Source organism: Gopherus evgoodei, chromosome 4 (genome assembly GCF_007399415.2).
Source record: "Gopherus evgoodei ecotype Sinaloan lineage chromosome 4, rGopEvg1_v1.p, whole genome shotgun sequence".
In the NCBI taxonomy this organism is placed as follows: Eukaryota; Metazoa; Chordata; order Testudines; family Testudinidae; genus Gopherus; species Gopherus evgoodei.
The window spans coordinates 75,403,732-75,417,116 of record NC_044325.1 but is presented as its reverse complement, the minus strand read 5'-3'; the positions used below and the strand labels follow the sequence as shown (position 1 = coordinate 75,417,116).

The window sequence follows — 13,385 nt, the reverse complement described above, 5'->3', positions numbered from 1 at the left end:
TAATATGGGCCTACGTTCTGCAGAAAGGGCCTTGGATTCATTGGTGCTCTGATGTAGCAGACTGGAAATTATGAGGCAGCTTCATTAAAATTTTGAAAATTGAGGTATTTAGATAATTTATTTTCTATATTGAAACAGTTAATCAATGCAGCTCCCCCCATGTTGTTTATTTCAATATTAAGTTCAATTTCTTTACCCTACACCAACATACACAATTTTTAATATCTTGCAGATTTTTCTGGTGACATGTGAGTGAATACTAGTTTTCAGGGTTGAAGTAGGAGCTGTGCGAGAGGGTAGTTGGGGTTTTTGACACTTAGAGGAGCATAGGATTGGTGAGATAAACATATTACCTTGATATTTCTGCTAAAGTGATTAACAGTTAAATAGTGATGTGTTCTGATACCATGGTAATTGGTGCAGTGTAAGAACATCATTACGGCCATACTGGGTCAGACCAAAGGTCCATCTAGCCCAGTATCCTGTCTTCTGACAGTGACCAATGTCAGGTGCTCCAGAGGGAATGAACAGAACAGGTAAGCATCAAGTGATCCATCTCCTGTCGCCCATTCCCAGCTTCTGGCTAACATAGGCTAGAGACTCCATCCCTGTCGACCTTGGCTAATAGCCATCGATGGACCTATCTTCCATGAACTTACCTGGTTCTGTTTTGAACATTGTTATAGTCTTGGCCTTCAGAACGTCTTCTGGCAAAGAGTTTCACAGGTTGACTGTGTGTTGTGGGAAGAAATAATTCCTTCTGTTTGTTTAAAACCTGCTGCCTATTAATTTCATTTGGTGACCCCTTGTTCTTGTGTTTATGAGAAGAAGTAAATAACAGTTCCTTATTTACTTTCTCCACACCTGTCATGATTTTATAGACCTCTATCATATCCTCTTTTAGTCATCTCTTTTTCAAGCCGAAGAATATCAATCTTATTAAACTCTCCTCTTACAGAAGCTGTTCTGTACCCCAATCATTTTTGTTGCTCTTTTCTGAAACTTTTCCAATTCCAATATATCTTTTTTGAGATGGGTTGACCACATCTGCACACAGTATTGAAGGTGTGGGCATACCATGGATTTATAGAGGCACTATGATATTTTCAGTCTTATTAATAATCCTTTTCTTAATGGATTCCCAACATTCTGTTAGCTTTTTTGACTGCCGCTGCACATTGAGTGGATGTTTTTGAAGAACTCTCCACAATGACTCCCAAGATCTCTGCTGAGTGGTAGCAGCTAATTTAGACCCTATCATTTTCTGTGTAGTGTGGGTATAATGTTTTCCAGTGTGCATTACTTTGCATTTATCAACATTGAATTTCATCTGCCATTTTGTTCCTTAGTCACCCAGTTTTGTGAGATCCGTTTGGCTCTTCGCAGTCTGGTTTGGACTTAACTATCTTGAATAGTTTTGTATCATCTGCAAATTTTGCCACCTCACTGCTTGCTTCTTTTTCCAGATTACTTATGAATATGTTGAATAGTACTGGCCCCAGTACAGACCTCTGGGTGACACCACTATTGACTTCTCTCCATTCTGAGACCTGACCATTTATTTCTAGCCTTTGTTTCCTATCTTTTAACCAATCCATGAGAGGACCTTTCCTCTAAGACTTTAAATAGAATAAAATAATGAATTGTTGATCTTTAAATGATCATCTTTTCAGGGCAGTTAACTTCCCTGCTCATATGAATGAGGTTATTTCAGGCTATCTGCAGATTGGGGCAGATGGCAGTGTGTTGGTTACAATCAGTCATGTTTTCATGGGTATTTTTTTTTGTACTGCCTATAAGTGCTAGAAACACAAGTTTTAAAAAAATGGAAAGCTCAGATTTTGGAGCACAATTCTGTGACAAAAATGGATTCCATAGCAGATTCCAGAGTCAGAGTACATGAAGCCCTGCTCATAGTTCCCATCTCAGGATTGCATGTTTTCATGATCGTTTTGGAATTCTGTTCTCTCAAATGGTACCAAGTAAATTACTCCAGGTAGAGAATCAAATTTGGAAGCACTGAAGACACAATGTGGTGTCTCAAAACCTAGGGTGGAAAGTGGGATATTACTGTACCATGATTTGCAGCATCAGCAAGGTCTTGGATACCATGACTTATGAGCATAGTATAAAAAAAAATAGGATTTTTACAGACTTTAAAAACAATCTGACTTTTAGCAGGAAAGATTTAAACTATAAGCAAGGGGGCATGTTTGGTTTTTGGGACACAAGAGAATACAGAGAGTTAACCCAATAGTGGGGATGTGGAGCTACTGAGATCTGAATTAAAGCATGAATTGCAGGAAGAGTGAGGGGAGTGTGTATGTTGAGCACTAGAGACTTTTGATTATTTCACCTTCTGTTGTAGGCAGCCTGTACAGGAACCACAGCACAAGTTTCAGTTTGTCCAACTTAGCCCTACCAACCAAAGCTGGGAGAGACAAGAACACTCCCTTCCCCAGCCTGAAAGGTAACCACTTCATCTCCTTGCCTACTATTGCCTTTGCAATGCTTCTGGCTGCCAAGCAGTCCAAGGATTCACCCTCAAAATCGCATTTTGGAGGTGTAAGACATTCTGGGGATTTGGATTAGTGTTCATCTTGGATAGTTCTTTGATTTTTCTCGGTAGGACTTCTTCCCATCACTTGGGGTGTTTTGTGGGATGGAGAAGTTTCCTTGCCTGTACTATATTAATGTGCTTTAGTGGTTAGAATAGGGGACTCTGGGAACCAGGACTTCTGTGTTCTACTCCTCCTCTACCACTAATTTGCGGTATAGATTTGGGCAAGTCACTTCAGCACTGTCCCAGTTTCCCCATTTGTAAAATGGAGATAATGCTAACTTACTTCGCATGGAGATTATGGGGCTTAAATAATGTTTGTAAAGTGTTTTTTCAGCTTTCAGATAAAAAATCCGCTAAAGAGAGGCAAAATATTAGCCCAGTAGCTCTTATTCAGGAGTGAAGATTTGACCCTAAGCTCCTGGATACAGCTAGCTGTAAACAGAGTACTTCCTTCTCCCTTGCAATGCTTTACAATATTATAGACTAGAGACTGAAGAAATTATTACACTAGGGAATTGCCCCAGCATGGCTAACCCTGGAGGTGGTTATTGATAACAGAAGGGGGTTCAGGGCTTCTCATTTTTTGCTTTGAAACCTTTCAGTTGCTGAGCTGGGCAAAGGATTTGTTTGCTTTTTAAGTTCTTACATATAATTAGAATTTATTATTTTGTTTTAATTTGCTGATTTTATTTATTTTTCCCCTCATCATTTTCATCGGTAAAGATTACTTTAATCTGGAAGTGGGAAGGGATTTGAATGAAGGTTGGTATGACATTTTGCTGACCTTTGACCTTGTAGTAACAAAGGCCAAAAGTTGGGTTTTGTGTGTGAACTTCCATTTTTGTTTGTGGACTGAGCAATCCTGCTCTGGGTGTAAAATGAGGAGAGATAGGGCTGGGCTGATGGAAATGTTAAGGGAAATTTTGCACAATTACTCTCTGGGACTCCACATTCTACCCATTGGCTGTATTCCCACAGCAGTTGTAAAAGATAGGAAGCATGACTGGGTTGGGCAGTGTACAAGAATGTTGTCTTAGTTAAACTTGCTATTGATTCCACACACTGGAAGAAAACAGTGATGGGTTTTACTATTCCATGTTCATGCTTTTCCTCTCATCTCCTGCAATTTGTTCCCTTCTTTTCTTGACAGTTATAACTCTACGGATATGTCCGCACAGCCCACAGCAGCAAGCCTCACAGCCCAGATCAAAGACTTCTAAAAACAGCTGTGTAGACAATGCTTTGAAGTTGCTGCTTGGGCTGGGGCTTGAGCTCTGAAGCCCACTCCCATGCCTAGTCCTTTAGCTCTTGAGCCTCAGCCTGAGCAGCAACTTTGAAGCATTGTCTACACAGCTATTTTTAGAGCACTAGTGCGAGCCTTGGTAACCAAGTCTATTAACCTGGGCCGAGTGGCTCCCTGTTGGGGGCTGTATAGATGTGCCCAACAGGACCTTTGGTGTGAGTGTTGAAACGTCGTTCAGTCCATTTGCACACGTATAAATGCTTGCATGTGTGTGTGTAAATGCTGGCCTGGGTGAAGTTTCCCTTGCGCATGTGATCGTTTTAAATGTTTTTTTGTCTGTCTGTTGTGTAGTTTTAAATTGCTGAATAACTCTTGCACTTCCCTTAGAGTTACAAACATGCAGTCAGGAAAATGATGCTGGGATTGTTCTTCTGTAATGTCCGTTTCATCACTGCTCCATGAGCAATTTCCACCCCTTTCTTTAGTTTTTGTTTCATGCACATCTCTTCACTTTCTCAATTAGGCACATGTTTTTGATAGTGCTGGTGAAATGGAAGGTGCAGTACATTGTCCCTGAAATTTGGCCAATCTGTTTCATAAATTTGGCTGGCCCCATGCTCTCTTTGGGGCTTCAAGGACCCTTCGTATTGTTGTGTCACTTGGGTTTGATTTTGAGGGAAGGTTGGGAGGAAGCTGGTTACTAACTTGGACTCTTGGTTGGAGGTGGTGGAGATTTTGTAGTACACTACTAATTGTGTATTTTGTGTCCCAGTATTTGGGTTAAATACTATAATGGAGATTATTACTGAAGCTGGCCCTGTAAACAATGAAGGTGGGTTCCCTAGAGCATGCGCTGTGCATGATGTAACAGTTCCAAGCATCCTCTATGCCTGCCTTTTGGGCGAACTTTCTCACTGGGTAACCAGTATCACATGATCTATACTAGTCACCCCTTAATGCATTGAGCTTTTACACATACTGTGTCTAATCCAAAGATGGTTCTTGCGATGGAACTGCATGCAGAGCAGCCAAGCTTCTCTTGCCCTTCACCTCCTGCTTCCATTACCATCTTTTCCCTCTCTGCATTGTTCCCATTACTGTTTTCTGCCCATGTGTGATGCTAGAATACGGTATATGCTGTTGCTTTTCTGAGTTTCCATTTTGTCTGAAGTCTTATCTGTAATTTAACTGGAGCACTAGCTGACTTTAATGTCTCTTGCTGCCGTGGGTATGGATTGCCTTTTTGATGACTGTTCCCTCATCCTGTCTCCTCTCCCATACAGGGAACAGGAGGGCCCTGGTCGATCAGAAGTCTTCAGTTATTAAGCACAGCCCAACAGTGAAGAGGGAATCTCCATCACCTCAGGGGCGAACCAGCAATTCCAGGTAAAAATACTTGTCCTGACTTCTGTGCATACATATGAATGGTAGGGCAGTTCCAGACTTCCTGCAAAAAAGTCTGTATCAGATTCACTATTGAATACAAAGCTGTATTTCTGTGCTAGTTGCCTTTGGGAAGTATATACACCTTGAAGTCTTAAACTTTCAAAAGATGTTTTTACACAGGAAGTTTGAAGGTATTGATGGCCTTAATCTGTGCTCAAATCTGTATATTTTTGAGAGCTCTCAAAGGCCTCATCTCTTTTAGAACAGGCTCCTAGAGGTTTCTGATTCCTGAATTAAGAGCTAATTTAAGGAATGAGTTCCCTTTTATAGACCATATATCTCAGTCCTGAGAAATGAAAAGCATTGACAGATATACGACCTCTTGTTCCCTTTGTTGCTCCTGTTTAAATGCAGTTGGATTAGGTTAGATACTACAGTAGTGTAGTCAGACTGCATTAGGGGTGTATGTTAGATCCTGCGGCAGAATAGCTATCAGAAGACAAACTGCTCTGAGCAGTTCAGTGAGGACAGTTACTACAGTATGTCGGTTGGGCTGAATGTAGTTACATTAGCAACATGTTGAACCACGTTTAGATCCACCACTTGTAAATGTCGTTTTTACGTGGAACAAGTTTATGCAGTTGTCCAGGCCAGATCCCCTATTATGCCTACAGATCCCGTGTACCTAGGTCTTGCTGCTTTCTGCCTGTTATTCCCGTCTCTCCATCCTGCAGTGAAAACCAACAATTTCTGAAGGAGGTTGTGCACAACGTTCTTGATGGGCAGGGTGTTGGCTGGCTGAATATGAAGAGAGTCCGGCGTCTGCTGGAGAGCGAACAGCTCCGCATCTTTGTACTAAGCAAACTGAACCGCACCATCCAGTCAGAGGAGGATGCTCAGCAGGATGTCATCCAGGATGTGGTCAGTGTTCCATTCCCTCACATTACTCAGTTTTGGTTAGTAGAGGATGTTCTGAGGCAATATCTTAGATTACTCCTAAACCCAGATAGTAGAAAATGATTTCTGTGCAACGGTGTATTGATCTGTGAACCCCTGCTGGAGTGTGCATGTGTGTTTGTGCTGGGATGGATTTCTCATGTGTGAAGCATCTTCACTGCCTGCGTTCTCATTGCAGGAGATCAACCGCAAGGTTTACAAAGGGATGCTGGACTTGCTGAAATGCACTGTGTCAAGCCTGGAGCAGTCTTATGCAAACGCTGGCTTGGGAGGCATGGCCAGTGTCTTTGGCCTGCTGGAGATAGCACACACACACTATTATAACAAAGGTAATGTGTCAGAGTGTAGTGCACCAGAGCATGCAGGGTCACTGTTCTGGAGTTAGCTGCTGTGTGCTTCTGTGTACAGTGAATGTCTTTTTATAGCACCCTTAAGGTGCATAGGTGCTGTACCATAATTACTAAAAACATATGCACTTGAAACAACACTCTCTTGCCTAATACAGCCAACTGGCCAAATCAAAATAATCTCCAATTCTTGACTGAACACACAAGTTGTGCAACCTGATCTAAAGACCGGGTCTCTGAGAGACAAACATAAAGTGGGGGCCTTCAGCTAAGAATGCCCTATCCACAACCTCAGAGAGTTGAATTCCAGGCAGACACCCCTCATTGGATCACATCTGGAATGACTAGATATAAGAGGTAGTGTCTCTAACTAGGTCTCAGATCACATCAGGCTTTAGAGACTCTAATGAACGCTTTGAATTACATCTGGAACTGAGTAAGTAGCTGATACTTGTGATAATGTGTTTATATGGACTCACTCCACTCATAAGATAGGTAACTGTGTTCCGTGCCAGCGGAAACTTCCAGAAGCTGACCCAAATAAAGTTTATTAATCCATCTTGGAGGGATGGGGACCTGCATAACTGTGGCAAAGCGTAGCTGTGACAAATGCCTGGACAGATGGGGAAAAAATCACTACAAACCAGCACTATCTGTAGATACAGGCGCAGTGAATGACCTTTTGTTCCCTGTGGCTATGCACCCTATGGGAAAAAGTAGCACTTACCACCAAGTGAAAGGGCTGGTACAGTCTGCTTCCATTCTTCTAGATGAGCCTTTCTCTCTCATCTCACCAGCTTCGTTTTGATCTAGTCCAAATTCAGTCTTAACCATTTTCTCCCATCCAGGTCTAAGTCTCAATTAGGCCCTGAGAAAGCACAAAGGGAATTTGTATTTGATAAAAAGGTGACTGTGCTTAATGTTGTTCTGTGTGTTGGTGGTACAGCTGACGAAATTGAAACAGAGGAACAAATTCACATTTGACATCACCCTGTGTCTGAAATTTGATAGGAGTTTTTATATTGTTTTTAAATTATCCTGCTGCTTCTTTTCTTTTTTTTCTTTTTACCACCAAGTTAACAGTGGCAATTTGGATTTGGGTATTTTTTTCCTGGGGACGTAATATCATTGTTTTGTACCATCCCCAAACAGAGAAGAAAAATCTTTAAAACATTTGTTAAATGCACATAAAACATAAAGTTAAAACATTGAAAACTTAAAAGATTAAACCTCCCTTTTTTAGCAGTTTCCCTTATTTTTGCTCTCTTTCTTTGTGTAGAGCCTTTTAAAGGGAAAAACCTTACCTGTCAGTAATCTCACATGGTATTAAGTATCCTCAAAGGGGACAGAGTCCATTTTAGGTGGTATTGCTTAGTTCTTAAGTTCTGTTGCTAAAGTCTGATGTGTGTTAAGATAAAAGAAGAAAAACACACACAAAAGAGGAAAGAGCAAAACACAGCTTCTGTCTCTGTTAAATTGCTAGAAGACCACTGATCACATCAAATGATCCAGTATCCAGTGAGCTGCTCTGGGAGCCTGACTTATCTTGGGAAACATTTGGCTAATTGCTCTTTCCTCTGGATGATCTGTTGTAAGCAAATCTCTCACCTCCAGAGTGAGTTGCTCGTTAATGCTTTTAGTTCACCTCTCTGGCCACAGCAAAATATTGGAAGATTAAATGTATTCTGACAGAATTCTTATTTGACAGAAGGGAAATAGGAAGTAACAGGAAAATGGTAGAAGAAATAAGATGGAGGGAAGAAATTGACATTTTAAAGAAGTAGTGATGGTACTACCCTTAGGTTTACATCTTAGGAATTGCTTGCAACACAGCCATGGAGGAGGTGGTGATGTATTGTTTCCTCCTCTTTTCTGGACACATGGTGGGGAGGGATAGCTCAGTGGTTTGAGCATTGGCCTGCAAACTCAGGGTTGTCAGTTCCATCCTTGAGGGGGCTACTTAGGGATCTGGGGCAAAATCAGTACTTGGTCCTGCTAGTGAAGGCAGGGGCTGGACTTTTGGGGTCCCTTCCAGTTCTGTGAGACAGGTATATCTCCATATATATTATCAGGATCAGGGAAAAGAAGGCGCTACAGTGTGTTAGTAAATCCTTGGTCTCAGCCCACAGTGATGATAGCCATGCAGGTGAGGCAGGTTAATGCCCCTGTCACAGATCCACAGGATTGGTGCTTTGCCCCCAGTTTTTGAACAGTCTCTTTGAGGAACCCTTTTAGTGTGCCAGACCCCCAAGGGTTCTCATTCTTCCTTTAGGGTGAGCAACGAAGCTGCACCATCTCTAGACTGAGCTTTCAGGCTCTAGAACTCCTGTTTTACACCATGAGCTCTGCTCAGTGAGTTCAACTGAGAGAGACTCCTGGTAGAGACTTCACGCTTCACTCACAGGGACTAACATACCCAGTCACTATTTGCAGTGACACCCCAAATAGCATTTTCAAGACAGAGCAGGCTGTATTAGTCAGTTGGAACACAGCACTGGAAGTCCTTGGATTAGCATAGAGAAATAAAGGTTAAAGCACAGTACATTCTGGTCAAGCCACAATTCACCAGCCAAACTGTAGTGAACTCCATAGTCAGGCTCGCTCTCTCTCTGACTTCCTTTCTTAGTTCCAGTAGAGAGAGCTCCCAGCGTCCTCGGAAGCTAGCTGTTACTCTCACTCTATCCTTTGTTCTCCAGGGAAGGCCATGCTGAGTTCGCTGCCTCCCAGAGTTTCCCACTGTTGATTCATGTGTTATTTGAGCTGGTGTCTCTTTGGACCCCTTGTTGATCTGGATCGGAATCAGCCAGTTCCTCAATTACTCTATTCATTCCACCCAGACAGGGAGGTGAGACACACATGTCTCTTGGGCCATGTCTATACTAGTGAGCTTCCAGTGGAACGGCTCTGCTGATGCAGATGCGCCGCTGTAAGATTGCTTGTGTAGCTGCTCCGTGACAATGGGAGAGAGCTCTCCTGTCAACATAACAAAACCAGCTCAAAGAGCAAAGGTAGCTATGTCGGTGGGAGAAGCTCTCGCTAACATAGCGCTGTGCACACTACCACTTGTGGCAGTGAAACTATGTCACTCAGGGATGTGTTTTTCACACTTCTGAGCAACATAAGTGTTGCCGATATAAGTGGTAGTGTAGATGTGGCCCTAGTCTGCCTCGAGTGCAAACTTAATCTCCCCCCCCCCCCCGCCCGGTAGCAATGCAAAGTATAGAGAGAAACTGAGGCATGCATAAGCCTCCTAAAAATATTACAAAAAATTCTCACTTTGTCACAACTCCTCAGAAAGGCAGTGCCCAATACAGTGCCTTTACAATCAGACTTCTTTTCATGTTATAGCAACAGATCAAAGTGTATTTAACGAATCTGCAGCCTCACTAGGAGCCTTGAACATCCCTATTCCACATTTCTTTTTGTTCAGAGAAATTCAGTTTGTCATTTCTTTGCTTTTCTTTAGTGCTTCCTTACTTTTAAGAATTTTATGTCATTTAAACCTGTAAGCATGTTCATTCTGTCTGCACCTTTTGGGACAATCTGTGAGTTTAATTAGGGGTAGGATTCAACAGAGTATATCTTTGGGGAAAGGAAAAAGTACATCATCACTCTCTGAGATGTCTGAGAAGAAGCAAACTCACTACATGGCCTTCTCCCATCCACCTTAGCAAGACACAAGTAAGCCAACAATTCATAGTCAGAGATATCAAAGGTTACTGACAGATATAATAAAATTAGTGTGGACATTTTACTGATGTTAGTCACTGGTAGACAGGCTCTTGTGTACTCCACAATTGTAATGGGAATCTGTCCCTCTTTGCCACATTACTCTCCTATAGCTAAGCTTTCACTTAAAAATTGTTTCTAGCCTTTATGGTTGTGAAGAAAACCTTGAAAATGTGGGTGAAGTGTAACCAATTCATTATTGTCTTCCTAAGTCTGTGAACAGTGTGAAGTAATAGCTTTTGAGATGCAAGAACTGTCCTTGTTCATCTCATTGGGTTAACACTGAAACCTAAATATGACAGTGAACATAAGAACATAAAAACAGGCATAATAGGTCAGACCAAAGGTCCATCTAGCCCAGTATCCTGTCTTCTGACAGTGGCCAATGCCAAGTGCCCCAGAGGAAATGAACAGAACAGGTAATCATCAGCTGATCCATCCCCTGTCGCCGATTCCCAGCTTCTGGCCAATGGAGGCTAGGGACACCATCCCTGCCCATCCTGGCTAATAGTCATTGAAGGACCTATTCTCCATGAACTTATCTAGTTCTTTTATGAACAGAGTTATAGTCTTGGCCTTTACAACATCCTGCGGCAAGGCATTCCATAGGTTGACTGGGTGTGTGGAAAAAATGCTTCCTTTTGTTTGTTTTAAACCTGCTGCCTGTTAGCTTCATTTGGTGACCACTAGTTCTTGATAGTTTTGTTAACTGTTTTACTATTAATCATTTTATAAGAAACATCCAGCTAATTTGTTTGTTCCATAATTTCTAACTATATCCCATGCCTGGCTAGGTGTCAAAAGCCCTGACTTCCCCCTATACAACTGCCAAAACCTCCAGCTTTGCCCCATAATATTTTAATTTAAGTGAAGCTGTACAGACTCTCCAGTTTGCTCTAATTCAATCACCATTTATTGGGCTGGTGCAGGAATTACTTGGTGAAATCCCATGCTCTCTTTTATGCAGGCTAGACTAAAAGATCGTAATGGTCCTTTCTGTGCTTACAATCTATGAATTTATGAACTGTCAGGTAGTCAGCTGCAGCTTTTTCAGCATTTACTCCTGCTGATTGAATGACATCATCAGTACTTTGCCCGAGATTTGTATTTGCCAACACCAACACAGAATCCACAATGGCAGACCGATTTCCCTTAATGTTACTTATTTCTCTTACATCCGTTATTGTGAGAATTCTTCACAGTAAGAGAAACTTGATGGTGCTCCAGAGGTGGTATTCTGGGTTGATCAGGCTGCTGTCTCACCATTCTGAACAGCTCGGTGGGAAGAGGCCTCATAGTTAATGTGTCAGAGGAAAAGAAAAAATTGTGAGCATCTAAAGCAGATAGATCAGCCTGGGAGTAGGTGTCCCATCATCAGTGCTGTAGTCTTCTCCCCTGCTGTTTCACTAGTGTCAGACCATAGTGACCTGTGAGGACAATGTTGGATATGGGATGTCTAGGTTCCAGTCTGTTAGCACTTGTGAGTGTTGTTAAGCCATTGACAGAATGGGCCTTCACAGATTTTGAAATTCCACTGGGTTTCACCAACCTGACAGAAACTGGGATGGTCCCTGACATCAAACTGAAGGCGCCAATGATTTGACCATGGAAAATACAAAACAATTCCGGCTGCTTATGGGCTTATCTCAGTCCCTGCTCTTCACAGTGCTGCTGAGGTGAAATCTATTTGAGTGTCTAAATCTGAGAAGTGGCTGTTTTTCATTCATGCTGTCTTAGGCACTCGGCTTTATTAACACCATCTACCCTATTTCCCTTCCTACTTCTGCCCTCCCCCCACTCTCTTCTTTCCACTGTCTTACACTTTTTTCTGCTTCTCTTCTTGTTCTCTTTTCTCTTAAAGAACCAGAAAAAAGAAAACGAAGTCCAACAGATGGAGCAGCCACTCCGGTTGGCAAGGACCCTGGTTTAGCCATGAGGGCAGAACCGAAGCCTGCAATGAAACTGCCAGTACCCCAGCTCATGCCAAGGGTAGCAAGCTCTGCAGGAAAAGGGACAAGGGAGTTTGACACAAGGAGTCTAAAGGAAGAAAATTTTATTGCTTCCATTGGTGTGTATTGATGTGCATGTGGAATGCAGGAGGAGGGGCTTTTCCCTAGCATTAGGTTCTGCTTGCATCCTCCCCATTCTAACACACTTGCCTTCATTGCTGCAGTAACGTGCTTCATTCACACCTGGATCACAAGGACCAATCATACCTGCTCTTCTTTCACTTGTAGAGGAATATTTCCCAGGGCAATTTGTTTTTTTGAGAAGTTTTCATTTTAAACCCTTTCCAAATAACGTTGATACTTGATAAAATCCTTAGTGTGTTCCATGGCTGACACTTTTTGGGATTCATAAAATGACTTGAAGGAGATGATTCTGGGGTCTGCAGGACCTTGGAAATAGCAAGCACAGCAGGGACTAAATAAAACAAAAAATACCTGTCATTCTTTACTATAACTGGGAGAAAGTTATCTGGGGTGTGTATGCCAATAGAAATAGGGACCAGGGATCTGCTAATCATGAACAGCAAAATCCTTAGGAATTTCACTGACTGTACATTTTAGGTTTCAGCTCTTCAATTTCAGTAATCTGGACTGATGAGTGTTTCTTCCACATCATGCCAGGCAGACTGCCTGCCTACCTAAACAGCTTTTGCAAGGCTGGCTATTGGAAATTTCTCCAGTCACCCTTTTCTTTAATGTGGGGGAGGGAAAAATGAAAAGACAATAACTAGGAAAACTATCAGGTATATTCCAGTCTCTGTTTATGCTAGCTGAAAAGATCTTCACTTGGTCAAACAACAAGATTTAGGAAGGGTCTGGATTATTGTATCTTTGGGTAAGAAACCTGATAATCAAATGGGAAAATTCCTTTTTCTTCTCATCATTTCTAGTAATGGGGACTGATAGACTAGGTTCTGAGCACCACTATGTATAGCCTGACAAAGGGAGAGCAGGTTTTACAGAATCATTGTACAGAGGATTTATCACCCGAAGGCAGAGTCTGATGAGGCTACCACATCCAGTCTGCAGTGACTTGTACAAGGTGGAGAGAGTACCAGATACTCATATGACTAAATAGGTACAAACATTCTCCCCTCCCCCCACAATCTCCGCCCGTATAGTGGCCAGTGTTTGGATTGAGTCCCACTTAA

General features: G+C 42.2%; 1 protein-coding gene across 33 annotated transcripts in view; it reads left to right on the top strand.

Annotated features, from left to right (window-relative positions):
- Positions 1-13,385, top strand: part of MADD (MAP kinase activating death domain) — a 132,969-nt gene that overhangs the window by 48,278 nt on the left and 71,306 nt on the right. For 11 of the 33 annotated variants that reach the window (XM_030559839.1, XM_030559844.1, XM_030559843.1 and 8 more), the window contains 7 exons: positions 2,369-2,470; positions 3,287-3,325; positions 4,579-4,638; positions 5,090-5,192; positions 5,927-6,113; positions 6,328-6,478; positions 12,087-12,293. In XM_030559839.1, the coding sequence (XP_030415699.1) occupies positions 2,369-2,470; positions 3,287-3,325; positions 4,579-4,638; positions 5,090-5,192; positions 5,927-6,113; positions 6,328-6,478; positions 12,087-12,293 (849 nt within the window). The remainder of the gene's footprint in view (positions 1-2,368; positions 2,471-3,286; positions 3,326-4,578; positions 4,639-5,089; positions 5,193-5,926; positions 6,114-6,327; positions 6,479-12,086; positions 12,294-13,385) is intronic. The other 22 variants (XM_030559853.1, XM_030559852.1, XM_030559850.1 and 19 more) reach the window with 6 other exon arrangements.